Source organism: Tursiops truncatus, chromosome 8 (assembly GCF_011762595.2).
Source record: "Tursiops truncatus isolate mTurTru1 chromosome 8, mTurTru1.mat.Y, whole genome shotgun sequence".
NCBI classification, from domain to species: Eukaryota; Metazoa; Chordata; class Mammalia; order Artiodactyla; family Delphinidae; genus Tursiops; species Tursiops truncatus.
This window is the reverse complement of record NC_047041.1, coordinates 62,916,577-62,943,704: the sequence shown is the minus strand read 5'-3', so window position 1 is coordinate 62,943,704 and position 27,128 is coordinate 62,916,577. Positions and strand designations below refer to the sequence as shown.

General features: G+C 52.0%; 1 protein-coding gene and 1 long non-coding RNA gene across 7 annotated transcripts in view; both read left to right on the top strand.

The window, feature by feature from the left end:
- Positions 1-5,707, top strand: part of SBF2 (SET binding factor 2) — a 465,909-nt gene extending 460,202 nt beyond the window's left edge. For all 6 annotated transcript variants that reach the window (XM_019948149.3, XM_073808603.1, XM_019948148.3 and 3 more), the window contains 3 exons: positions 106-193; positions 2,803-2,934; positions 3,951-5,707. In XM_019948149.3, coding sequence (XP_019803708.2) covers positions 106-193; positions 2,803-2,934; positions 3,951-4,049 — 319 coding nt within the window. In that variant the 3' untranslated portion in view covers positions 4,050-5,707. The remainder of the gene's footprint in view (positions 1-105; positions 194-2,802; positions 2,935-3,950) is intronic.
- Positions 5,708-16,901: 11,194 nt separating this feature from the next.
- LOC117313424 (uncharacterized) lies at positions 16,902-24,199 on the top strand. Its single transcript, XR_004527920.2, has 3 exons — positions 16,902-17,601; positions 19,749-20,153; positions 20,538-24,199. It is a non-coding gene; the product is annotated as an uncharacterized lncRNA (long non-coding RNA).
- Positions 24,200-27,128: the final 2,929 nt, after the last annotated feature.

Sequence of the window (27,128 nt, the reverse complement as noted above, 5' to 3'; positions counted from 1 at the left end):
ATCTGGGGGAAATAGAGGCTTGACCAACAAAAACAACAGATATCCCCTTTACAGCACTTTTTAAATGAAAAATCAAATTAACTGCTATGTCATCATTATTTCTAGGTCCTTTGAGGGAACGCTCTACAAAAGAGGGGCTTTGCTGAAAGGTTGGAAGCCCCGCTGGTTCGTTTTGGATGTAACAAAACATCAGGTAATAAATACCATCACAGCCTATAGAAATCACTTCTCCCTAGGCTAGGCTCAGTCCCCGGCTGTTGTGTGACTCTCAGCAGAAAGGCACAGCCTTCATGTACAGAATGCTTTCCTAAGGCCTCTCATATGCTGCCTGAGGCTCCTCCATGGACCCAGTGAGGAGCAGTAGTCCTGAGACTGAGTGCAGCAGCCTTCTGAGAGAGTGCAGGTGTGTGCAGGCAGAGGCAGTGACTGCTGAGCCCAGAGCATTAAGAGCAATAGAACTCTGCTTTTTAATGCTCATGTTATCTCCTGCTACCTGCTCTTAAAACCCAGGCCACGAGAGGACCTGAGGTTTTCAGCTTGTTGCATACCACATGCACATACAGAACCCATGCCTATGAATACTCCCCAGAAGACAGATGACCTTCATCTTTGCAGCATAACACATCCATTCAAAATCGAGGGTGTTCATGTATTCAACAAACATTTATTGAACACTTTATCTGTGCCCATCACTGTACCTGGTACTAAAGAAGGCATCATTATCCCTCAGAGATGACAGCAACAGAGGATGGAGGGAGCCCTGAAATAGGCAGAAGGGGATGTGCCCACCCAAGCCTGAAATCCACAGTGGGCAAGTACTAGACTGGCCCTCCCAGACCACGCTGGGAAGCCTTTTCCCCACTGCTAGGTCCTTTGCTGTGGCTGTAGCACCCCGCACAATCCTGAGTGTCAGAATCTTTGCTCCAGTGATCTTGGTTGGGGTGGAACCCAGCCCTTCCGCACCCTTCACTAGTGAGAGTCGCATGGCCTCCTACGTTCTGACCACAGACCTCACTGTACCTTGGACCTGACCAGTCAGCCTTGAGCAGCTTCTCAATGCATTTATGTCCAACATGGAGTCTGTTCAGAAAGATACAGACTGTTAGGCCAGTACAGTGCTCTTGTTGGACCTGCACCTAGATGACTCCTGACAGATGAATACTTTGCATGGGGACCCCCTTTCCCTCTGCTCAAGGAGTTTCATAAAGGTTACACAGAATCTTTGTGGAAGAATATAGAGAAGTTTTTACAGATATGCAATGGAAGCCCTTTTTAGGGGGCTGGACTTTAAACAACATTGTCTCTGAAACCATAGAGCCTACACTGTGTAGAAAAGTTTCATTAAATCACTAAATATAACAGGAGAATGTCATAATTTTTCTATAATTTACAATTACATCAAATTATATTTGCATTCTTGCCAGTCTTTTAGATTGCTTTAACACGAAAGGTATATGGTTTTTCTGTTTAGTCCTACTCACACTATGCCTGAATGGAGAGGCAGAGAAAAGTCTGAGGCCAGAACCACAGAGACGGAGGCGCCACACACATTCCTGCCGTATAGATTATAGAGAGTGAAGTCCAGACTAATTTAGTTAGAGTGATGTCCAGTCCTTACACACAGTAACCACTCATTCAAATGTTGAGCTATTTATTGTTTTTCAAAAGTCACTTTATATCTACATGCTATTTGGAAACTTGCTTTTTAAATATAAGATAGCTTGGGGCTTCCCTGGTAGCGCAGTGGTTGGGAGTCTGCCTACTGATGCAGGGGACGTGGGTTCGTGCCCCGGTTCGGGAGGATCCCGCATGCCGCGGAGCGGCTGGGCCCGTGGGCCATGGCCACTGGGCCTGCGCGTCCAGAGCCTGCGCTCTGCGACGGGAGAGGCCACGGCAGTGAGAGGCCCGCATACCGCATAAATAAATAAATAAAGATAGCTTGGACATATTTTCCTACCAGTTCATAATAGATCTTAACATTTTTGAAATGTTGTATAGAATTCCATATTATTGATGTACCATCATTTAATTAACCAACACCATATTGACAGATATCTTTTCAGTTGTTAGCTAATAAAGGCAGTGCTGAAGGAAACCTCTTTATAGGTGTGTCTTTGCATGCTTGTGGGAGTGTTTCTGTAGGATAAATTTCTAGAGGTGGGAAAGGTGTATCAATAGGTATAAACATTTTAAATTTTAGTTCACATTGCCAAATTGTGCTCTAAAAGGCTTCTAATTATATCCCCACTAACAGTGTTTGAGAATACCTAGTGCCTTCCATTCAACCTGAATATTGTCAGCCATTTTAATATTTCTTAATCTAAGTGAAAAGTGAAATCTCATTGATTTCATTTACTTTTCTTTGATCAGTTAGGTTGTTCATCTTCTCAGATGTTTATAGGTCACTCACATTTCTTCTGTGACTTGCCTGTTGAAATCCTTTGACCATTTTTCTATTAGGTTGTTTATCTTTTTCTTCTCAATTCTAGGAATTCGGTATATATTCTAAACATTAACCCTTTTTTATATGTTACATATATATATATTTTTTTTACAGTTGTTAGTTGACTTTTTCTATGTGTAATACACTTATTTGTTCAAATTTCAAAAAATATGTCTTTTTCCGCCTTTCTCCCAGCTGTCTAATTCCTCTTCCTAGAAGCAACCAGCGTTTTTAACTTCTTGTCTATTCTTCCAGGCATAGTTTAGCAAGATGTGGGAAAGTATTCAAATACATTTTGAAAAGCCATGCTGTTTTCCCTTTCTGTGTCTCTTATATCCCATGTATCTTTTTGGTTCCAGCTGCGATACTATGACTCGGGTGAGGACACAAGCTGTAAAGGCCACATTGATCTGGCTGAGGTAGAAATGGTCATCCCTGCTGGCCCCAGCATGGGAGCCCCAAAGCACACGAGTGACAAGGCTTTCTTTGATGTAAGTCGATCTTGCCTTTTCCTGGCTCTATTTGCACATGATCCCTTACAATCCATCCACCTCCAAGAATCATGGGGCCTCACAGCAATTGGTGGTAACTGCACATGGGTCACAGACCCACCCCGGCTGTGGGAATTGCTACAGAGCTTGAACCCAGCACTCTTCATCCCCAAACCTGACCTCTCCCTGCTGTCCACATGTCTCAGAAAGGCTGCACATCTCTTTGCACAAAAGACTGCTTTAAAAGGGATCCAGCTACACGTGGAAGCAGATGAACGCCTTGTTAAATATTGTTAGTTATTCACTCACCACCTACTGTCAAGAACAGATATTACTTCCCTTTGTATCCATTGATCTTCATGCTTGATCATCCACAAAAAAACATCCTTAGTCACACATGATGACTGTCTGCCCTAACATCTTCAGCAGTCCTTAGGTGGGCCTTGGGGCATTTTATGGGCCACATGATAGGGGACTTATCTAATCCCCAGAGCCAAGCAGAACTTCATATGGAACACAGGTCATACTCTATGGCCCTGCTCAGGCTATGAAGCCATTTCCCTGACTCTGGGCTGCCAGTGTGGCCCCAACTGAAGACTTAGAGAAGGGGATGGAAAGGGGACATGAAAGCCAACCCCATAGTGGTGTGGATGAAGCTCGGCCTTCCTGGCGCCTGTGCTGCACTGGTGCAGTGCGTGGGCGGGGCCAGAGACTCCAGCCATTCCCGACCCTCTTCCTCAGTCAAGGAAGGCCCCGGGAAGATGCAAAGTCAGGCTTTCCTAGTGTGTCTCTCTTCTCTGCCAGGCCCTTCTGTTGACATCCCCCTTGACTTTGGGGGCCAGGAAAGTATAATGACTCTAAAGGCAATGACAGTATGGTAGTGGGAGACAGAGAAAATAACAGAGGTTCTGGGGCAGAACGGAAAGGGGAGGCCACAGGGATTTATTTGCACACTTGCCCAAAGCCATAGACTAGCCCTGCCCTTCATCTCTGGTTCTCTTCATTTGATCTTACAGCTCAAGACCAGCAAACGTGTGTATAACTTCTGTGCCCAGGATGGACAGAGTGCCCAGCAGTGGATGGACAGGATCCAGAGCTGTATATCTGACGCCTGATGCCCATGGTCAACCCAAACAGAAGAGGGAGGAGGGGCTTGTGCTGCCAGATAGGAAAAAAGTGTGTGAGTCCTTGAGGAGCTGACAGCTTCCTGCTGGTTCTGATGAGTCATCCTAGGGCCTAAGGTTCTCCTACCCAGACTTAACCCATTCCCCTCTTTTAGCAGTTGCTAAACCTGCTTAGCCTGAGTGGGTGTGTTACACAGGTCTGGTCAAGAGCCCTAGGCCCTCCCTGTATCTTGCACTAGGTTGTTCTAACAGGGTCTTCATGGTTAGGGATCAGAAGAATGCTTCCTGAGCCGACCGTCATCCATCCCCTAGGCAAAGTGGCTACCACCCACCTGGGTCCTTCTTCATGAAAGATACATAGATCCTTTTTGTTCTCCAAGGTCCTAATATCCTTGGAGAGCTTTCTGACAAGCAAAAATCAAAATCCTCCAAGACTATCTTCCATTCTGCATAGACTAGGTTTCCCATCAAAGGCTCCTATTCTTACCACCTGACCTTAGAGATGCTCAGTTCTCTGGTGCTGTCAAAGGTGCTTCCGTGATACCTGCTCGACCATTGGGGTTCACAGCAAGACCATCAGTGCTCAGTGGCAGGCAAAGGGGGGCACACAAGATTATCCTGATGGAAAAAGATTGTCCAGAGAATGATGCAGTAATCACCAGGCCAATGCAGGAAAATACTGCTTCCAAAACACTGAATTTTCTAGGCCAAAGGTGCCCTGAGGATGCAGGACTTTGTGTTCCCATGTATTCTTCTGCTCCCTGACGGCTTCTTACACAAAATAACATGCAAAAAGCTGAATGCACTAACTCACAAAACAGACACTTGCACTGAACTAATAAAGTGGAGATGTTTGAGAGACAGAAGCCAGCTGTTTATGACCACACGACCCCTATGACAAGGGCTGTGTAAACCGAGGTCGCACTGTGGCGTGACTGGATACCCAAACGGCACCTCTGCACATGAACAGTAGGGACTTGTTTGGTCTTTAGGTTTTCTTTACTTCTGATAGCCTGTGTTTGTTCAGCTTAAGACACCAGGAATACTGTTTCTCATGGCACACAGAAACAGCTTTTCTGCAACGGCCGCTGCGGTTGGCTGGAGTCGTAGGTAGCTAGATCATTACATTTGTTTTGAAATGTTAATATGTTAAATACCAAACTAATATTTCAAAAATATGTATATATGAGTTCTTATATCCTTGTTTTTCAGATAGTCTGCTTATAATTTAATATAAAATTAACTGATTCATTCATAAAATTTCAGTAGTGAAATGGTTCCCTTTTTAAAAAGCCGCTTTGTAGATTAAAAATAAATCAGATTTTCAAATTTAAAATTATCTACACACTAGAAAATAGAATTGTGTTAATATATAAGAAATTGGGGGATGATAAGAATGAAGGATTTTTCTATCATTTTCAGTTTATAAATTGCCACCTGTGAAAATGGTTTTTGCACATTATTTGTATTTTTCTTTGTATATGAAATAATTTTTTGTACTCTGTAAAATATGGAGCCCGTTGTACCCGCAGCTATTTGAGACTTTACACAGTGCTGCTTTTGTAACTGGATTCTTGTAACTTTCATGAAGGCGCTACATGCCTTGCATTCACTAACCACCTTGAATTAAATTTATTTCTTAAGAAGAACCATCCCTCATTTACTGAAATAAAGTTCACTGTGCATTGCTTAGCACTCAGAAGGCAACATTTATGATTCATACGTGGGGCTAAAAGTTCAAGGGTAAAATGCAGCATAACCCATTTCTTGCCTTGGTTCTCTTAATGTCATCACTGCCCTTTGCTCAGGAAGTAACCAGAGACACTGGACAGGCTGGCCTGAGCTTCTGGGTTCTGGACGCACTGCTGCGGAGTTTAGGTGAGAGACGTGAGGCCGCCACTCCCACCCTGAGCCCCCGGTGAGCTGTGTGAAGTTGGTTAAGTGCTTCACCTCTTCCCGGTCGCAGTCCCACCACCTGTGGCACATGGCAATTTGTGAGAACTTTAGGCAGGAGAAATTTAACTCTAGTTTGGAAGGAGGTTTTTCTGCTTCAGGAAATAGTTAAACAGCACAGATGAAGGATCAGTGCTTTCAGTTCTGGACAACAGTTCCTCTAGATAAGCCCTTGGAGTTTACCTTGGGGACTCTAACTACATCTCGAATGGAGCCATCAGAATGCAGGTTCTCCTCAGGGCTGAACCTCTAAGTCTTGACATCCAGGAGCCCTCCCTGAAGGGGACCCCCAGGGTGAGGCAGTGGCATCCCCCTCTTAAGCCTTCAGATTTCCTCAGTCTAGAGGGCTCATGCGACCCAGGCCAGGGCCCTCAGGCCTTCATTAGCCCCAGGCCTCTCTTCTGAATGGCTGGTCCTGGGACCTGCCATTCTCTCCTACTGTGTCCCTGACATTCAGTAAGGAGGGAAGCAACGGGGACTGGGAGTTGAGCACAAGTGTCAGGACGCCCTTCATTCCGCCCGTCTTAGCTGTGACGGGGAGAAGGGCACTAGGTTCCAAGGAAGAAGGACTGGGGCCTGGTGCCCCTGCCCCCGCGGCTCCTGTGACAAAGCCTTTCTCCTCCGGGCTCTTGAAAGATGCAGACCCGAGGGAGCACATGAGCGCAAGCCCCACTCCCCAACACCTTCAGCCCAGGTTCTTTATTCTTACCTCCCAAACCCTCCGCCCAGTGGCCTCACTCCAGAGCCAGAGCGTTAACTGTTAATGGTACGGCTGGTTTGCTTCTCAGTGAAAATTGACATTTATAGATATTTCACTACGAGTTCTTTTAAGAGTTGTTAAGTAACCCCATTATCTCATAAAGAACTTCTGAATAATCTCAAGATTTTAGGCTGATAACCAGGAAATGCCCTCAGCTACGGCAACCAGCAACCAGAGCTATGAAATAAGCCAAAAATAAAGCAGTGCTGATGAAGAGATAGGGCTTGGAGCAGCACTGCCAAATAGACACATAATGCAAGCCACTTGTGTATCTTTTTTAAAAAGTAAAAGGAAATAGAGGGACTTCCCTGGTGGCGCAGTGAATAAGACTCCGTGCTCCCAATGAAGGGGGCCCGGGTTCCATTCCTGGTCAGGGAACTAAATCCCACATTCCACGACTAAGAGTTCCCATGCCACAACTGAGTTCCCATGCCACAACTAAGGAGCCTGCCTGCCGCAACTAAGGAGCCTGCCTGCCACAACTAAGACCCAGTGCAACCAAATAAATAAGTAAAACTGTTTAAAAAAAAAGAAATAGATGAAGTTAATTTTATAACATTTTATCTTATTTTCAGTAATATATTTACGATAATCTATCAAAAACACTTTTTCAATATGTAATCAGTATAAAAAATTATTAATGAAATATTTTATAGTCTTCGTTCGTACTGAGTCCTCAAAATCCAGTGTGTATTTTGCACTTACAGCACATCTCAGTTTGGACCACTGTGTTATCTTTTTTCCGACACCACTTATGAAATGCGTGTCATTTTCCCACTCCATTCTCCAGTTCTCCCACACCAGCTGGGTGTCCAGCAGCGCACCCAGTTCTGATACATCCTCCCCAGAGTCAGCACAGACCCCACAGTTAAAGGCTCGGTCCCATAAGACTGCCCCCCTTCAGAGGCCAGTTGCAAGTCCCAGGGGCCATGAAGAACGCACAGAACTCAGGAAAATACTTTGCTTATGTTTACTGGTTTGGCGTAAAGGAAACAACAGCAGCCGCGTGGAAGAGACGTGTGGGGCCAGGCTCGGGAGCAGTGAGTGGCGTGCCGCCCTCCCCACACTTCCGTGTGGTCACCAACTGGGAAGCTCTCTGGATCTTGTTCAGGATGTTTCCATAACCCACTCTCCAGCCCCCCTAGAGGCTGTAGCTTCCCACTCTATTCACACGTTTCTCCTTCTGGTAACCAGTCCTCATCCTAAAGCTATCTAGGGGCGCCAGCCTGAGTCACTGCATTCACATAAACACACGTGTGGTCAAAGGGACTCATTATGAATAACAAAGGCATTCCTTTCACTCAGGAAATTCTAAATGTTTTAGCAACTCTGTACCGCAAACCCAGGACAAAGACCCCCCCCCAAAAAACTTTGTTTTTTATTATACCACAACTAGCCACATTCCAGTGCTACCATGCTAGGCAATGCAGATTTAGAGCAAGTGGCCTGCTCACAGCAGAGCCAAAGTGGAAAGAGCTGGGAGGCGAGAGACCCGGGTGCTGGCTCTGTTTTAATTCACTATATGACGCTGAACCTTCGCCTTAGCTCTGCAGGCTTTGACCTATAAAATGAAGGACCCAGATCTGCGATTTTGTGATTCCAACGGTTCACCTTTGCAATGACTGAGATTCCAAACTGAGATTTAAAGGATTTGCTGAACAAGACCAAATCATCTATAAATCAATGCTTCTTAAATTATAGTGCGTGTATGAATCACCTTGTTAAAATAAAGATTCTGATTCAGTAGGTTTGAGAAGGGGCTTGACATTCCGTATGTCTAATAAGCTCCCAGGTGACGCTGAGGCTGCTGGTCCAGAACCCTGCTTGGGGAGGCAGGTGTGTTAGCCCCAGTCCTCTGAGAAGCAGGCCCGGAATGGAAAGGAAAGCGGGGGAGGCTGGGAGGGCCAGGAGACCTGGGTGCAGGTGTGACCTTGTGAAAGATGAAGGGAGGGAGAAGGAAAAGTTGGGTGGGAGACTTAGACTGTGGAGCAGTTCCAAGGAAGCCTGGCGAGACAGGTGAGAAGTCCTCAGGAATCGTCAGAGGAACCCCACACCTCCCAAGGGCGGGCCTGCCTGGGAGCCCTACCCCGCTTAGTCATCAGCAGGCAGCAGCCAGGGAAGCAAACACAGTAGTAGATTCCAGAAAGCACAGCTGGGGCAGACAGTCACGCACAGTCCCTGCAGTCAGAGACCCGGGGGAAGTCTTCTCACGGCGGTTGCAGTCCACCCCTTGTGGCCAGGTTCAGAGAGCAGTTCCTCCCTGTTTCCCTTGGGCCTCTCTTCCTAAGGGAGACTCAGCAGAGAAAGAGGAGAGTCGGAGGGCTAACTACCCTGTCATGGAGTTCATCTCACGCTCTCCCTCCCCCACTCTCCAATTTGAATTCCCCTCACTCTCAACAACCTCAGCTTGCCTGGTGATGTGACCAAAACCTTTGATGGGGGAGGAGGGACCTGAAGACTTGGTAATTAGACCTGTCTCAGGTCAGGGCTGCTGCACGGGTCCTTTCTCAGTTACAGTGGGGCTTACTTGGAGGCAGCTAGAAGATCACCAGCACACACCTTCCTTCCTGCCCACATGGTGTAGAAGCAGCCCTGCCTTCTGCTGATCAGGGTCAAGGATCCCTGCTGGTTCCTGGACATAGGAGTTCTAAGCGCCCTGGTGGCAGCCATGAACTATAGTGCAAGAGGACCTTTGCTGTGTCCCTGGCCAAATGCTAAGCTGAGTGGAATTCCACACCTTTGGATCCGGCCTTCTGTAAGTCCCTGGGCAGTGGTGCTAACTGAGGCTCTGTGGTCAGGAAAGGGAAACCCAGGAGAGTTCTCTATTCCTGTGAAGATGAACCATTGGCCCTTCCAGGATGGAAAGGGCCTGATGTAGCGGACTTGCCCCAGGCGGGAATGGTGCCACGTGAGGGCTCAGCATAGGTCTCTGCTGCTGGCGGGCTGGACACTGAGGGGCGGCAGTGCCTAGAATGGCCTTGGTATGTGGGAGTCTGTGCTTTGGGGCCCACGTTAGCCTTTGCATGGCTTCTGCCTCTGCCATTGTGGCCACTCCACTTATGCTCATCGTGCTGGTTCTATGTAGCCAATGATAAGGACCAGCTAGCATCAACCGTCCAGGTCATTTTGTTTACTTGCTTAAATTCACTGCCTTAATGTGTTGGGTGCTTTCTAATGGGCATTAACACGTGGCCCTAAAATCTTCATGTTTTCTGCCGTATGTCCATCCGCTTGTCTCTACCCCACATCTCCTTGTCCCCAGTCTTCCCATCCTTTTCCTTCCAGGCCCCTGACCAAACAGGCCATTTGGCCATTGCCCAAGAGCATGTGTGTCTTCTCACTACCTTGGGCCACTTTTTGTACACGAAGTACATGACCAAGTCCTCTGCTCACAGCCCTACCCAGTGGGAATATTTTCCATTTCCCTTTACACCCTGTCAGGCAGCCACTGTCCATCTTCAGTTTGCACCCATGTACCACATCAACCCATCCATAAACCAGGCTCAGGCTTTTTCCTCCTCTTTCAGCTGGTTGTACAGGACCCTCCATGTGGCCATAGGTACCAGCCAGGGGACAGGCACTGGCTATGTCCTCATGCGGTTTACTGGTGCCCTCTGGCCCCGCTCAGGCTCAACCCCAGAGGGAGCAATTCCATCTTATGAATATTCTACTGCCAGGCCCATCTGACTCTGAATTGATGCGTCCAACAGACCCCAACTCAGAATGGGCAGTTTCAGATGCCCCATATGGTGTGCCCTGGTCAAATGTTCCAGAGCTTAGGAACCAGAGCCTAGTAACGTGCCAGGAACTGTTTCTCAACAGGTGTGTGATCCTCTGTTGCCGATCGCGTAGCCTTGCTGTAGAATCCCAGGGGCCTGCCCTGTGACTCTCCCACTGGGGCTTCCCACAAGCTTCATACTACATCTTTTCCCTTTCCCCCAGCTGACACTTCCAACACCAGAGACTCTGCCAAATGATATGACCCAAGTGGCAGGACTGCTTGCACTGCAGCCTGGACCTTCTGCAGTGCCTGTTCCTTTTATGGGATCCACCTACAGCCAGCAGCCTTCCATGTCACCAATATGCTGTCTCAAACCCCAAACAGGGGTACCAGGCACCGTGCTGTCTTCACCATTGTGAGAGACAAGATGTAGCAATTTCTTTTACTTGGGAGGGGATATCCTGGCATACCCCTGGCCACTGAACCCCTTACAAACTTCACGAAGTGAAGTGGCAGGTCCTTGAGTCTTCATAGGTTTATATGCCACACTCTGAACTGCATGTGGTCTCGCCAGGCCTCCAGCACAGAGGCACCTCTTACTCATCCTGTCTCATCACCATGGTGTCATTGATGTAGTGGATCACCGTGGTACTCACGTGGCCCTGATCTCTGGGGATTATATTATGACAAAGGGCATATTACCACAAAGGGATTATACTATGACAAGCGTAGCCTTGAGGCAAAACTGTAAATGAATATTGTTGTTCAGCCCATGTGAGTGTGAGCTGTTTCTGATCCTCTTTTCAAACTGGAGTGGAAAAAGAACACATTTGCCAAATGACCGCAAACCACATACCTAAGCCCTTATTAATCTGCTCTAGCAATGATTCCACATCGGACACAGCAGCTGCAAACAGGGCTATCACTTGGTTAAGCCTGAGACAGTCTGCAGTCTTCCTCCTGGATCTGTCGATTTCTGCAAAGGTCGGACTGGTGAATTAAATGAGAAATGGTAGGACCACCACCCATTCGTCCTTTAAGTGGTTAATGGTGGCATTCGTTTCTGCCATAACCCCTAGGATGAGATGTTATTTTTTATTTACTACCTTGAGCAGGGTGAGGGAGTGAGAAGGCAGTTTCAGAAGTTTCCACTTGGCCTTCTCTACTATGAGAGCTCCTACCCACTGGGCCAGGCACCCAATGTGGGGTTACCCCTACTATCAGAGCACCTGAATTCTAGTTAAACACTGGAGTACAAGGGACTGCCGGGTGGGTTGTGGACCCAGTGAGCCCACTGCAAGCTGAACTGTAGCCAGGATTCCACTTGCTACCTGACCTCCACAGGTCCCGCTCTGAAAAAGGGCCTGTGATGATGCTTCGAGTCTCCAGGTGTTAATGTCAACTCAAACTCTGTCGACTGCTCCCCTTTCTCTAGTGAACAGTCACCCAAACAAATGGCCATAGACCTCTGGGGAAAAACTGAAGGCACCCCCATGATACATACTGGTTGCAGTTTTGCAGGGTCCTTCCTCCTAGAGGCTCGGCCACCTCTTCAGTCGACGGGTTCCGTGTCTGAAAACTGGCTCAGGTCTGGGAACTCAGCAAGGGACCGTGACTTGCTATTGCCCTGCCTCCTGCTCCTCCGCTCCCGTCTGCTTTCCTGGCCGGTGATGTGAAGCAGAGCCTACTGGCTGCCTGTCCGTCTTGCCCCTAGGAGCACCATGCTCTGTTCACCATCTCTACAGCTTGCCGTAGGGCAAGCCCCCTTGTCTGCCCTCTGCCTTGCCCGTCACTACTGGCCTTACATAATACATCATTCTAGGTGCCCGTTTTCCTCAGCTGTCGTAAATTTCTTCTCTACCATCTGCCAGGGGAACTTGGGTATTTCCGTTTCGTTGAGTGCCGGCCTCTGCTTTTTCCAGACCTCTCAAAGAGTCTGCTGCATCCCCTGGCATCCTAGCTAGGGTATTAAATCTTGTGTCTCAACAAAGTGTCCTCACGTCAATGGAATCTTGCTTATCCGGTCTTATGCTCCAGCTCCCTTCATCAAGCACTCTCAAAATCCAATCCCAGGAGCGTCCCCCTCCTCCTGCCAGTATCCACAATAGTTCCTATTCTTTCACAAGATAGTCTCTTTCCCCTTATCAGGTCCAGCAGGTCCCCAGCCAGATTATTCTGGAATTCAACCCTAATCATTGTCCTTGGCAGACAGGAGAGGAAGCAGGGGCAACTCCTGGGAGGGCACTGTTGCGGGGGCGAGGCCTCTGTGGCATCTTTCAGTGCAGCAGAGATGGCAGTTCTCATGGGTGGGTCACCCCTGCCAGCCCAGAGGGTCAGGGAAGATGCAGCACCCGTGACCTCAGGGGTGCTATGCAGATGCCTTCAGCTCAGGTCTCAGGGTTCCAGATCTCCCCAGCTGGGCCCGGTCCTCACACAACTACCCTGACTGAGGGCTCGGACTCACCTGGAGCTCTGCAACTCTATTTGTCTTCACCTGCCACTCAGCTGTACCTGCCCCCCACTCCAGGGGTGAGGGCCCCTATTCAGGCACACACACACCCGGGCTCCCTGCTGTCACACTCACCCACTGGCTGCTTGTTAGAGGCTCGCTGTCCTTCTCCCTCCCTCTGTGGGGCGTCAGGACAAGCAAGCAGTAACCAGCCGACCTTTAGAAGGCACTGTTCCCCCCTTATTTTTCAAATGCCTGAATTATCACCCCTGCCACAGAATTCTTCCCCTCTAGGAAATTTTCCCAAGTCCTCACCAGTGAAATATTTAGCATTTGAGCTACTACCTGCTCTAGGGACCACCTGGGGCACCCACCAGCCAGGATGGCATCCTCCTCCCCTCCCCTCAGAGTGAGACAGCCTCAGGTCCTCTTCTTACACTGTTTCCTCAGACCATTTATGTCAGTTCTGGTACTTAAAGGAGTAGACAGGAAGACGGGATTCTATGTGCAAGAGATTTCTAGGGGTAACACCTGTGAGGGAAGGTGGGCAGAGAGTGGGGGGCAGCTGGGAGGGACATCAGACTCATGTAGGTTTGACCCCTATGGAGGAGAGAAGGGAGGACAGAAGGTGGAGCAGAAGAGTCTTAGGCTGCGGTTCAGATCTAAGAAAGCAACAAGGCCAGTGGGGGAGACCTCGTGCCAAGACTGCCTGTCAGAGCAGTCCGGGGACCTGAGAGCAAATGGTGACGGGTGTCAGAACACTGCAGCGGGGGCCAGTCTGAAACCTGAGAGGTGCATTTTCATGGCCACCACCAAAGGTCTAGGGGCTTGTCTCTCTTGGAGCTCCAGACTCAAAGGAACAAAGGTGTCAGCCTTGTCTACCTGAGGTCAACGTCCACTGAGCTTCTGCTCTGTCACTTACTCTTTGGCCTTGGGTGGTTCCTAACTTCTCTGAGCCTCAATTTCCTCACCTATAAAATGGGAACAAAAGCTGTGATGATATATGTAAAATTACCCAACACAAAATGGATTCCCCACAAATTGTTGGCTGAATCAGATTTATCCAACAAACATATAATAAACACCTAGTGCGGGCTGGGCACTGTTCTGCTCCTGAGGCATCTGCAGATGTGTAAGACACAGCACAGGCCCAAAGAGCTCACAAGTGAAAGAAGGGACAGATCATCTCTGATGTGCAGAATAATGTCGTCCCTGCACCGCCCCCAAAGATGTCTGTGTCCGCATCCCCAGAGCTTGTGAAGATGCTACCTGATGTGGCAAAGAAGAATTAAGGTTGCAGACGGAATTAAGGCTATTAATCAGCTGACCTCGAGAGACTACCCCGGATGGGCCCAATGTCATCACAAGGGTCCTTATAAGCAGAAGAGGGAGGCAGAAGCGAGCGTCAGAGTGATGTGATAAGAGAGAGACTCAGTCAGCCATCGCTGACTTTGAAGACAGAAGGGGCCATGAGCGAAGGAATGTGGGCAGCCTCTGGAAGCTGGGAGAAACTCCACGAAGGAATACGGCCCTGCTGACACCTTCATTTTAGCCCAGTGAGACCCATCTTGGGCTTCTGACCTCCAGAACTGTAACGTAATAAATCTGCCGTTTTAAGCCACTAAGTCTGTAGTAATTTGTTACAGCAGCAACAGAAAACTAATACAGCATCATACAGATGAACTGCCGTGATACACGAAATTACAGAGGTGTGTGTAGGGCACCGGGGCCCTGGGCAGGGATGCTGCATGGGGGATGGCCCAGGGAGAGGCAGGAGGGAGGCAGAGGGTGGAGGTGTTACGGAGGGTATGGGCTCGAGGGTCTGGGCTGGGTTGGGAAGGAGCTGCTGCAAGGCCCTGAGGGGGACACTCACACACACGCAAACAGAGTCCTGACACACAGGCAACAGACAAGCGCTACGTGTTCACACACGTACACTTGCACGTGTACACACCCCAGTGACGTAGGCACTTATACATGCAGACGCTGTCGGACACGGGCCCACCCATTGCCTCTGTCAACATCCAAATTTCCTGGGGGCAGCTGAGTTTAGCAGGTGGGGCTGGGGGTCCCTGCCATGACCCCATCACTTGAGCCTCACCAAAGGGAGGTGACCAGAAGTTATGTCTCTGCCCAGGGCCTTGGTATGGGAGGTGCCATGGTCAGCCCTAATAAGGGGCACACGTTCCCCCAAACCTCTGACTGTAGGAGGGAACCTACTACGAATGGGCCCATCACCCCAAACTATGGCGTGTCCATCTTTTCAGGCATTTGTCCATCATTCTTGCTTGCTGTGTGCTGATGCCTGTTCTGGCTATGCTGGACCCCAAGTGAAATAAGCCATTATCCAGACACGCAAGGTTTGGTATCTAGTGTAATCAAAGCTGTGACGGGGCCTGTGGAAAGATGGGAGGAGATCCTAGTCCAGTTCTGAGGATCACAGAAGACTTCCCTGAGTGACTGACATTTATGCTGAATTCACGGATGCAAAGGTGCACGGAGGAGGGCAGGGAAGGCAGTTAAACCAGGTTGTGATGCGGTTTAAAAAGATCTCCCTAGTGAAGAACACACGGGGGAGAGTGAGAAGGGAGGGCAGCTCGCGGCCGCCGTGCTTGTTCAAATTTGAGAAGGCAGCGCGGCTGGATAGATGTGGAAGCCTCGGAGACAGGCCTGAGCTGGCATCTGTAGGACCTGGGGCCTGACTGGTGGGTGGATGCCTGGGACACCTGAAAATGTCCCCAGCCTCAGAGGCAACTGCCGGGAGACAGGGAAGGATGGCCAGGTGGAGCGCGGAGCCCTGGCCCCGCCTCCCCAGGAGGCCACTTGCTGCTTGGGGGGAGCAGGGGGCACCCGTGGAGTGAGGGCACGGGCAGCCCTTCTGGGCTCTGGGAGGGGTTCTGTCCCACAGTGTCAGGCAGGAGACCTGCCCAAGTCACAGAGCCACCGTACCACTTGATGGACAGAGAGAAATGGAGTAGCCCCTCCCTGCTTTGCAGCTGAGGGGCCAGTAGTTTAGAAAGGTTAACTGACTGGCCCAAGGTCCCACGGTAGCATCTGACAGAGCCAGGTCTGCACCCAGGCTTGTGTGACTGCATCCCCGGCTCGTCCTCCCCGGCATCGTACTTCAACCGGGCCAGGGACCCATGACCTCTGCCTCCCCCTGGGCCTGGCCAGGCCACTTAGAGGCCACTCAAGGCCAGGACTCCACAGCCTCAGCCTCCAAGGGCTGGACCAGGACGAGAGTTCCATCTGTGCGTGGAATGAGCTGCGGTCCTCCACTGGGAGGACACACGGGCCCTCAGCTGACTCACAGCTCACACGCACGCCCTCCCCACATGGGCTGCCCACCCCACAGCTAGACCACTTGGGAAGCACGCATCCCGGGCTGGAAGTGAGGGTTCCTGCCTCCCTCCAAGAGGGGCACAGACCTAGCCCGCTTGTCCCCCACTGTCACACAGCTCAGCAAAGCTGGGCCTTCCAGGAAATGCAGCCCTGGCCAGAAGAAACAGAGTTTGGGGCTTAGAACCAGGATGCTTGTGTGATCCTGTGAGACCTGGTCCTGTCTGAGCCTCTGTTTCCTCATCTGAAATGTAAGGTTGGGCTCCTTTGTCCTAAAGCTCCAGCAGCTGTGATGGATTTTTGCTCTGCTCTGCAGCCCCTGGCCCCCCTCCAGCCAAAGGGTTGGACGGCAGAGGCCTGGTCCCTGCAGAGGGCCCCCAACTCCGGCCTCAGCACGTCCACCTCCTCACTCCCCACAGGTCCCCTGAGGTCCGGCGTGGCCCCAGCCAGAGGAATGTGAGCCATTCCCGGCATCTCCTCCCCTGTGGCCAGCCGGAGAGGGGCTGGGGCCTCTGGGCCACTCTGACAGGAAATTAGCTGGGCCTGGCCTTCCCCACTACCAGCTGCTCCGCTGACCCTGACCCTGTGTTTTCCGAAACCTGATACTGCAAATTTCACAGCCTTTTCTAGGTTCCTGAGGAGGCCTGGCTGAGCTCCGTGTCTAACGGGCCTCCAGCCTACACGCAGCCTGCCCTCCTGCCCTGGAGACTCCAGCTCCTGCTGTGACCCTAAGCCGGCCCTACCCTCTCCAGGCGAGTCGTCTCCCATCTGTGTGTGTGAGAGCTTCTCTGACTGTCCTGAGTAACAGGCCCTCTGCCCCCGTGAACCACAGCAGTGACACAGGTGGGGAACGTGGGGAGGGGGAGGGCTCTCTGGAAAGAGGAATGGTCCTCAGCCTCTTGCCAGGGACTTGCTTTTTAACTTTGCTCTTTTGTAGAAGGATTCTGAAAGAAAATCAATAAAATGCACCTAAGCCATCAAAAAAAAAAAAAAAAACAAGAGCAGAATCCGTGCGCAAAGCAGCTGCAACATGGAAAAAGGGCCAGAGGCACGTAAGAGAGGATGTGGGAAGACCACTTAGGAGGCCGTTGTGGTCCAGGGAAGAAGGACAGTGGTTTGGATTCAGATGGGGCAGTGACGATGCAAAGTGCTGCACACAGTCCAAAGCGACTGAGGCAATAAGATGGGGCGAGATGTGCTCATCTGGCCACAGAGGCCCGGGGGAGAGGTGTGTCAAAGGCCTCCAAGTTTCTGAGGGGCACGGCTGGCTGGTGCCTCTCACTGGGCGCTGGCCAGGGCTGCCGCCAGACGGGACAGGACGGTAAGTTTGGCCCCGGGCCCGTGGAGGCTGCCGTGCCTCTGGGATGGCCTCGTAGCCAGGAAGGGGCTGGAGGCGCACATCTGGGGGACAGAAAAGTAGGGACGGTCATCCAAGCCGAGGGCTAGAGCTCAGAGGAAGAGGGAAGAGAGGCAGCCTGTGGCTGCAGGGCACTGGGCGGAGGGCGGACCTGGCAGGAGGGGTGCCAGGGGTGCGGAGAGAAGCAGGGGAAGGCGGTGCCACACACGGAACGGAGAAGAGCGGTGGGAGAAGCCAGGAGTGCTCGGAGGGCTGGAGGGCTGGGGCGCTGCGGAGCCGGGGAGGGGCTGAGCGCTTGGCGTCCTGGAAGAAGCCAGCGACTTGACAGGGGCGTCTGAGTGGAGGGCGGAGGGCAGAAGCCAGACTCTGGTGGGCGGGCAGGTACATGAGAGGGGAGAAACGGAGACAGGCGAACGAGCAGCTCTCTGGAGGGCGTTTACCGGGAATGGGAGGCAGCAGCTGGAGGGGGCACGGGGTCAAAGGGGCTGCCTGTTCGCTTTTTAAGGCAAGGGAGACCTGAGCATGTTTCTACGTTGCTCAGGAGGATCCCGCTGAGACGCGAGGTTAGCAAACCTGAGAAAGCAGGGGTGACAAACAGAAGGATGGTTTGGGCCAGCAGGGGGCTCGCCTGGGCCGCTCTGCTTGTCTGCAGCTGGGCTGTGGGGGGCACGACCCACAGCCTCCAGCCCGGGGCGTCCTCACTGCCCGCCCAGCCGCACCGCGCCCCAGGGCCGCCGGGAGCAGCCCCAAGAGCCATCCTGGCCGGTTCTGGCCTGACAAGAACAACTTCTCTGGGATGCTGAGGTTAAGGAACACTGGAGTGGCTTCCAGCACTTCTGAGGGCAGTTCCCGAGGTACAGGGGGCATGCAGGGGTTCAGGGAAGGGAGGTCTCTGCCCCGTGCACTGGGCTGGCCGGGGCACTGCCCCTGATTGCTCCATGTGTCCGCCCCCAGCCTTCGCTGGCCAAAGGCACGCACCTTATGGACTCCATTTAACCCCAGCTGTGGAAGGCAGGGATTGGAGGCAGCCAGCCAGACAGTGCTGGGCGGTGGCAAGGGTGCTACATCTCCAGGGGAAGAGCCATGGGCCCCCAGGCCTACCGTGGACAAAGGCCTGTTGCCAGTGACAGGATGCCTGGACACCTGCTGGATGCCATCCCTATCCCTCCACCTGGCCTGGCAATGCCACCTTGGCTGTTGTTTTGTAGGACAATCCCAGGCACCCCAGAGGGCAGTGGTTCTCAGAGCATGGTCCCTGGCTCCTGATCCAGGAGTTTCCAGCATCCCCTGCAAACTGGTTAGAAATGCAAACTCTCAGGCCCTACCACGGATCTACTGAATCCAAACCTCTGGGGGCTGGATCCAGCAGCCTGTGTTTCATAAGCCGGCCAGATGATTCTGAAGCACCACCGCCACAAGGGATCAAGCCATCTCTCTCTCCAGCCACTGTCCATCCACATACCCATCAATCTGGAGTCATCCTCTACCTGTCATTTTCTATCCAATTTACTCATCCGGCCAGCTACCTATCATCCCTTTTAACATTCTGTCCAGCCGCCTCTGCCCATCTGTCTGGTCCAGTCTGACCTGCTGGCTCACTGGCCTAAATAAAGATTCCTTTATTCATGACATACGCACCCAGTTATCAAGTCACTATTCTCACAGCCCATTTATACTAGAAAAGAGCATTTGCAGCCTAGTACCTCCCCTTGCTGAGGAAAATGGACACAAACATTTCTTTCTGCATAAATCCTGAGGGTTATATCATATGTATTAAGTGAAATCAGTTCTACTTCCTTAACCCTGATTAGACCACAGCCTGGTTCTTGGGATTCCTCAACTAAGGCAACTGTGTTTCTATGTGCACTATATATACACGTATATTCATGTTTGTGGGATATATGGGTGTGTGTATACACACACAAATACACAACTTGAGTAGCTTGGCAAAAGTCTCTGCCCAAAGAGTTTGTCTGTGTTCGAGGTGACAGACTTAGCCAATCACATGGTGCCTTCCCCGGAGAGGGCGAATGTTAGGTATTACTGAAAAGTCAGGTCCCTTCATGCTGCAGACTCCATCCTGAGCGACAATAACCTTTTGTTCCATTAAGTTTCCTGTTAACTGAAGTTTTCCATCAAGCCTGCTGCTCGCCTCTGCTTTGGAAGAGTGGGACCCAGAGCAACGGTACAGCTCAGGAGCTGCGGGGACCTCGGGCACCCGCCACGTCCCCGTGTCATTACCCGAGACAAGGGTGGCGGGGGCCACACTGCAGTTCCTCCTCGTCCAGGCTGATCTGCACGACCACCTCCCCGGAAGCAGAGCCTGCAAACACCAGGCAGGACTGAGAACCAGGAACTGCTGTGTCCACCAAACCTTCACTCCAGCCTCGTCCTTCCTGAGCCATCAGCAGCTCTAGGTGACGTTCACTCCCTCCAGCTTCAGACATTTTCTTCGCCCCCTCGTCTGCTGCTCTCCCTCCGGCCCCACTGGACGCTCCATCCAGGTCTCTGTGGAGGTTGGTCTTCCCCTAAACCTCAAACACTGGCGTGGCCAAGAGGTCATGCCTCAAACCCTTTGCCTGTCTGCACTCTCCTTAGATGAGCTCATCGTCCCCTGGCTTTAAATGCCATCTACATGGCACAAGCCCCTCATCGGGACCCCAATTTAGAGCTCCTTCCTGAACCCCAGACTCTTAGATCCAACTGCATCTTAATATCCCCCCTTGAGCATCACTCTGCAATGCAATCTGAACTGTGATGTAACGCCTCTCCCTGCACCGCCTCCTGCCAAAAAGACAACTTACTTCTTCAGAAACGGGAGCTCCATCTTCGTAGTCGCCCTGGCCAAACCTTTTAGGGTCATCCTTGACGGAATTTTCCTCTCTCTCTCACACCCACAGCCCATCCATCAGCAAATCCTGGTAACTGTGCCTTCAAAGCACATCCTGAACTGGACCACCTGTCAGCGCCTTTGCCACTGCCGCCCCGGTCCACCTCCTGGATTTCTGCAGGAGCCTCCTAACTGCCTCCGTGCCTCCACCTCTAGCCCCTTCAGTCTGTTCTCAACACAGCAGCCAGACGGCCCTTTGAAAATATAAGAGCCTGTCGCTTCCGTGTTGAACATCCTCCAATGCCTTCCCCTCTTTCTTGGGGTAAAAGTTTAAGTCGTAACGATGGCTTGTAAAACCCTTGGTGATCAGTCCCTCTGCTAATCTGACCTCACCTCCTACCTCTGTTCCCCTTGTTGACTCTGCATCAGCCACATGGGCCTCACTGATGCTCCTCAAACATGCAGAGGGGTCCCGCCTCCGGGCCACCGCACTTGCCATTCCTTTTTCCTAGAACACTCTTCTCCCAGATATCGTCAGGGCTCACCCCTCGCTTTGTTCAGATCTCCGCTCAAATACTCCCTGGTCAGAGACAGGGAGCCCACCTCCTCGCCCTGCGCTGCTGGCTCCACAGCATGTAGCCACCTCGCATGTAACTGCTTAGCGTCTGTCTCTCCCTTTAGAAAGCACACTCAGCAAGGGCAGTAGCTTATTGTTCACAGTCTATTTTTCGGCACATAGAAGCAAGGCTGAGGTGCAAACAGGCACATAACCAGTCACTTGATAAAAACCTGTGGAAGGAAGGAGCAAAGAGTAGCTGAGAGGACGACTGCTGGGCCATGAGGAGGAAAACCAAGCCAGCTGGGAGAGGAGTGAGTGAGGGCACCAAAGAGCAGAAGCGACCAGACCGAGAGCTGCTCAAGACACGAGAAGCCACGGTCCCAACCTTCGTGAGGCCCGGGCGCCAGTGAGGTTTGCAAGGCACCCAGGTCACAATCATCCCCTGCCCCTTTCCTGATGACATGTGGCGGGGGGCGGGTTGTTCCTTGCGACCGAAACAGCCTTGACTTCCAACCAGCCACCCAGCCACCCATCCACCCCCACTACTAGCCTCCCAATCATCCAGACATCTCATAATTCGTCTACAAATCAAACAGTCCATGGGCCCCTCCATCCCTACAAGCATCCGTCAGCCTAACGTCCACGAATCCACCCATCAGTACATAACCAACGATCCCTTCATACATCAGCCTTTCAAAACACACATGGTAGAGCAGGGCCAGGTTATGAAAGGGACTTGGGCGCCAGGCTGAGGCAATCCAACTTTACTGCTAAATAGGGGGGAGCTATGGAAGCAGAAAGCTATGGAGATTTTGAGCGGAAAAGTTATATAATCAGGTCTGTATTTTAGAAAAATAACGCTGGCAGCAGTGAACAAGATGGACCAGAGGGGGTAGTCTTAAGGCAGGAAGATCAGCTGGGGTAATGCTGCAATATTCTGGATGATGAAATAGGGCAGAGGCATAGCCGCTAGAGAAAGGAAGAGTCAAGCTGCAGATGGGGAACGGCCCTGCAAGCAGGCCTGCCCAGATGGGGGACCATCTAAGAGGCCTTGGTTGGGCACCCACCAGAGGGACCCAGGCACCGTGCTTGCCCCCGCCCTCAAGTGGGGCTGTGCCTCCCGCACATTTGGCCCAAGACATCCAGGAGAGGTAGTTCCCAGGATCCCAACCCAGAAGTGGTCCTTTCTGGGCCCATCTGCAGAACCCTCTGCCCTACAGCTCAAGCCGCTGACATTTGAGTACACAGTCACCCACCAGCTCTAGTCTCACACTTCAGCCCTGGTTGTGGAAAGCTGGGGCCTCTTCTCTGTTAATTTTCTCCAACTCCTCCGAGGCTGGGCCTCAGGCCCAGTGAAGTCACGGTCTGGGAGGCAGCCCTGGCTCCCTGCCGGCCCACGGAGGCTATATTTGGAGCAAGACAACTCCCTGCAGACACAGACTCGGGACCCACCCTGCAGCACTGCCCCAACCGATTTTACCGAGTTTACAGGAGTTTCCAAGCAGCGTGGGTGTCACTCACATCTTCACGTGTTTGTTCATTTACTCATTTGTTCACTCATTTATCCATTCCACAAATATTTATTGATCCCCTGGCACGATGCGGCAGGATGCATGGCGGCACGTACACGCACACATATTGGGTACCTGCGTCTAAATAGGGAAGGCAGAACATAGTCTCGGTGCCCTCCCTCAGGGTTCAACAGCTCTGGTGACTCAGAATCAGGTGCATGCGCGTCATTCACCTGTGCGCATGTGCGCAGGCACGTGCTCTCTGCTCTCGGAGAGGCGGCTATTACTCAGCCGCATGGCGTCTGCGCATACCTGTGTGGATGTGTCTGTGTGTGCGGGCGGAGCCGAGGCTCCTGCCCCCAGGGGGTGAGGGAAGTAGTGGTAACTGACTCAGCTGCATACGTTGACTGAGCGCCCGCAGGCCAGCTACGACTTTGTGGCCTTGCTCACTTGCCAAGCCAAACAGCCAGTGCTGGGTGCAAATATTCTATACAGAGGAGGAGAAGGTCCTGAGCAGGAGAGACTGAGCAGCCTGGACGCAACCCCATTTGCCCCAGGGTGCCCCACCTGCCCCTCCACCGCAGGTACAGGGCCCCCCATCTGGAGGCTCGGAGGCCATGCCCCCCACTGACTCTCCAGCACCCTCACCCACCAGTCCCAGGTTGGCGCGCATCGCGTACCAGTGGCCCAGAGGGGCGGGGCTGCCAGCCCAATCCACTTTCCCACCACACAAAAACCCTTCTGTTTCCACCACGATTGCATCTTTCTCCAACACCAGAGCCCAGTCGTGGCTTAGCAAGCGCGATCGGGAAGCTTTTCTGACCTCTGGGGCTCCAGACCCACTGCATGGGCTGCTGCCCTGCACCCCCATCTCCTCATCTGTGTCCCTCGCCCTATCTGTGCCCGCTGTCTCTCCTTATCTGTCCCAGGGTCTATCTTTGTCTCTTCTCCAGGCAGACTGTCTGCAGCGGAGGCTTCACAAAAGCAGAGGTGCTGACAGGGAGGGGGTGTGGGGAGGACACTCCGTGTCCTTTCTTGAGCCTTATTGGGAAAAGCGAAGTTGCTGCTCAGGGCGCAGGCTGGAATTTCGCCCTGGATGACCTTGCTCAGTTTGCTGGGGCCTCCCCGGGGACTGCCGGGGTCAGGCCAGGCAGGAAACAGGCCCCTGCCTGTTGGCTGCTCCGCCTCCCTCCTCACCCACTCTCACCCCTAACGGCAGCCTCCAGCCAAGCGCCCCGCACAGGGCCGAGGGCTGCCCCCTTTCCGAGGCGCCTTCAGTAACAGGGCCCCGGGCTGTGTGCCTCGGGGGTCGGGGGAGGGGCGAGGCATGATCAACATGCCTCCGGGCGCCAGCAGGGCCCTCCTTAGGCCCCCAAGAGGAAATCCCCAGGGGCTGAGCGGGAACGGGGGGCTCCCACCCTCGCCCCATGTGGCCCCCTGGCCGGCCTGAACCTGCCCACACACGCACGTGCTGGGAATGGCTGGGAGCGGCCCTGGAGTCCGGACACCTGGGTTTTGCCCCAGATCCCTCGTGACCTGTGTCCCCTTGGACAACTGCCTAACTCTCAGAACCTCACCTTCCTCATCGGTAAAATAGGAAAGCAGCGTCAAGTTTCCGGGTTGTTGAGGATAAAATGAGCTGACGGCAGCGCTCGCTCCCGGTGGGGCCCGCGCGGGGCTTCCTCCACCCTGGGCGCCCCCACCCCCCCGCCCCCGCCAGACGCCTGGCCCGAGCCCGCGGGAGCCGCGGAGCAGAGCGCCTGGTCCAGGCGGGACCCGGGTCCGCGGCACACGCCTGACCCCTGGCGGCCCCGCGGGTCCCCGCGCCCCGCACGAGGGCTTTTCCCCACAAAGCGGGGACCTTTCCCTGCCTCCGGGCCGGGGCCGCTCGAGAACCTGGGCTGCTCGAGGACCTGGTCCGGTGGCTCTGGGTGTGGGATTGTCTTTGCGGGACGGGTTAGAGCGCAGGATCCTGTTCTCTTTGCATCCCTGTCCATTTTCCACACTGTGTGGGTGTTACCTTGTGATAAGAAAAAATCTTACAAACATTACTGCTTTTTTAAAATCACATGGAGCCTGTCCAGCCAAGGGAATTCTGGGTTTTCTAGCGTCTCCATTGGCATGAAGTCTCCCAGGGTTGGCTGGAAGAAAGGAAACTAGGACTTGCGTCATTGGAGTTGATGGTCCACCCTCCGAGTATGCTGGGATTAACTTTCTTTAAGAAGAAAGGGAAACGTGTCCCCAACCTCAGGATAGGGTGGGGTAAAAGCCACCGATGAGAGGAGAGTTGTAGGGTGGGTCAATCAAGCGCTGATGGTGCCCAGGGGGACTGTATTGGGGACATATTTGAGACCAGGGATTCATTTCAGAAAGGGGCTATTAACAAGCCAACATTTACGAGGAGGCTGCCTGCCTTTCCCAAGCACTGGGCTTGCCTTTGGGAGAATTCATCAGAGCTGAAGCACCGGTGGGAGCCGTACCCCACTGGTGCTGAGGGAGAATCAGCAAGAACGCTGGGTGAGGCCCCAGAAGGTACTGTGGAGAACAGCTCTGGCCACCACAGAGAAAAGCTGAAGTGGCCACAAGGAAGACACAAGATCTCTGAGGGGAAAGCAGAGCCTGGGGTCCTTGGGGGTCTCCTGGGAGGCGGCCATCCCAGACCCTTGAGATCCACTTTGCAGCCTGCTGGGGCCCTCCAAGCAGCTGGTGTGACTGGGCAAGTGGGAGCCTGGCTGGGAGGAGCCTTCACTCTAGGCCCTAGCTTATTCACTCACAAGTGACACCTGCCTGTGGAAGTGTAGCCCCCATGACTGACCTACCTAAGTCACCTGTGGGATTTCCTCAGAGCTTACCAGCCTGCTGGCAAAATCCCCATTAGGGGACCTGCCCCAGCCAAGATGGAAACCCCTCACCACAAGACTCTAAGGAAATGCACTGAGACAACACATCAGCAGGGAGTATGTCTCTGCGAAGTGGAGAAACCTGAGCCGGTTATGTATTCCCTCACCGATGAGGGACAGATATGCCTCCACGTGTGACACCCTTAGAAGGACACATTCCCTCTGAGAACGCAGACTCTGAACCCAGCTCACCCAAGGTAACTCCGCAAGGTAGAACCATGAGTAGGACCCAGGTCTGCGTCACTCTGGAATCCAGGTTCTTTCCAACTCAGTACTTTTGAAAGCCAAGCACTGACCAGTTAGAATCTCAGGCTGTGAGGGCAGCCACTGTAGAAAGAAGCCATTCACACTGTCCCTTTATCTTACAGCTAATTGTGCTGTGAGGAGAACAGGGCCTTGGGACTTGGGGATGAAATCTACGTTTTTTGGATTCCCTGCATGTCCCTTGTGAACAAATATTTCAGGAGTGAATGGCCTCCACATGGGAACAGAGAGCCCCGTCGGCGGCGTGGGGCAGTGCATGGGGGGATGGGGCCTGGGCTCCGGAGGGGCTGCGGGACAGGTGAGCATGGAGGTGACCGCAGTCTCAGCACCCCTGAAACCAGCCTGTGGGCTTACAGTGCATCTTCCCGGGGGAACCAACCCAGGATGGTCCTGGTTGACCCATAGGAGGGGTAGAGACTTTGAGAGCAGAGGAGAGAAGACATGGAAGATAGGACCCCAGGGAGGCTGCTCTCAGAGACCCACCATGTGAGAGAGCGGCCAAGACGTTGCAGGAGAAAAACCCAGAGCTCACCTCCTCTCACAAGCGCACCAAAATTACAACTATCTGCAGGATAACCATCGGTGAAAAAGACCGGAACCTACCAGAAAAGATCTTCTACAACTAAAAACATAAAAAAATGTTGCCAGAGCTGCTCCAAGTCTTTGCTCAAAACCCATCAACACCCACCTTTAGCAGGAGTGTCCCTGCTCACAGCCTACCAACGCCCCCCATACCCTTTAGCAGGAGTGAACATAAATCTTTAAAGGGTCCAGAGATGAGAAATGAAACTACTCACACAAAAAAGAAAAACCAGCAAAAGTGGATATTTAAGTTTATAATCTAAAAGCTCTCCTTATTTAATCCTACTTTTCCAGAATCTGGTTAAAAAAAAAACAAACCACGGTGTTAACTTATACCATACGTTCAATTTGCTCTATCTTCTGGGCTTCAACAAAGAAACACTGATGGCAAATTTACAATGTGACTAGCTCCTAATTTACCGCTTCTGTAGAGCTTCTATGTTTTCAACCAATGTTCCGATTCTAGGCTTTTATCCTGTTAAGAATATATTTTAATGATATACTTAGTTGTGTTGTATCTGTCGAGGATTTTATTTTGGTGACATTTCAAAAGATTAGTTTTTAATCAGCCTTCTGGTAAAATCTACATTACTGAATAAGAAAAGCAGATTTTTAATGGCTTAAAAAAGAAGAAAAAAGAAAAACCCAGATAGAACCAGCCGGGGCCAAGATGGCGATGAATCTGACCTCCAACAGACCTCAAGTCTCATTATACATTGATTTTACTACATTAGCATATTAAATAACACACCTACCAGCAGCCAAGACCAGATATTAAGGACCAGAAAAGGATAAAAGGGGGATGGGACCCACTCCCTCAGAAAAAGCCCTACCCCTTCCCCCGC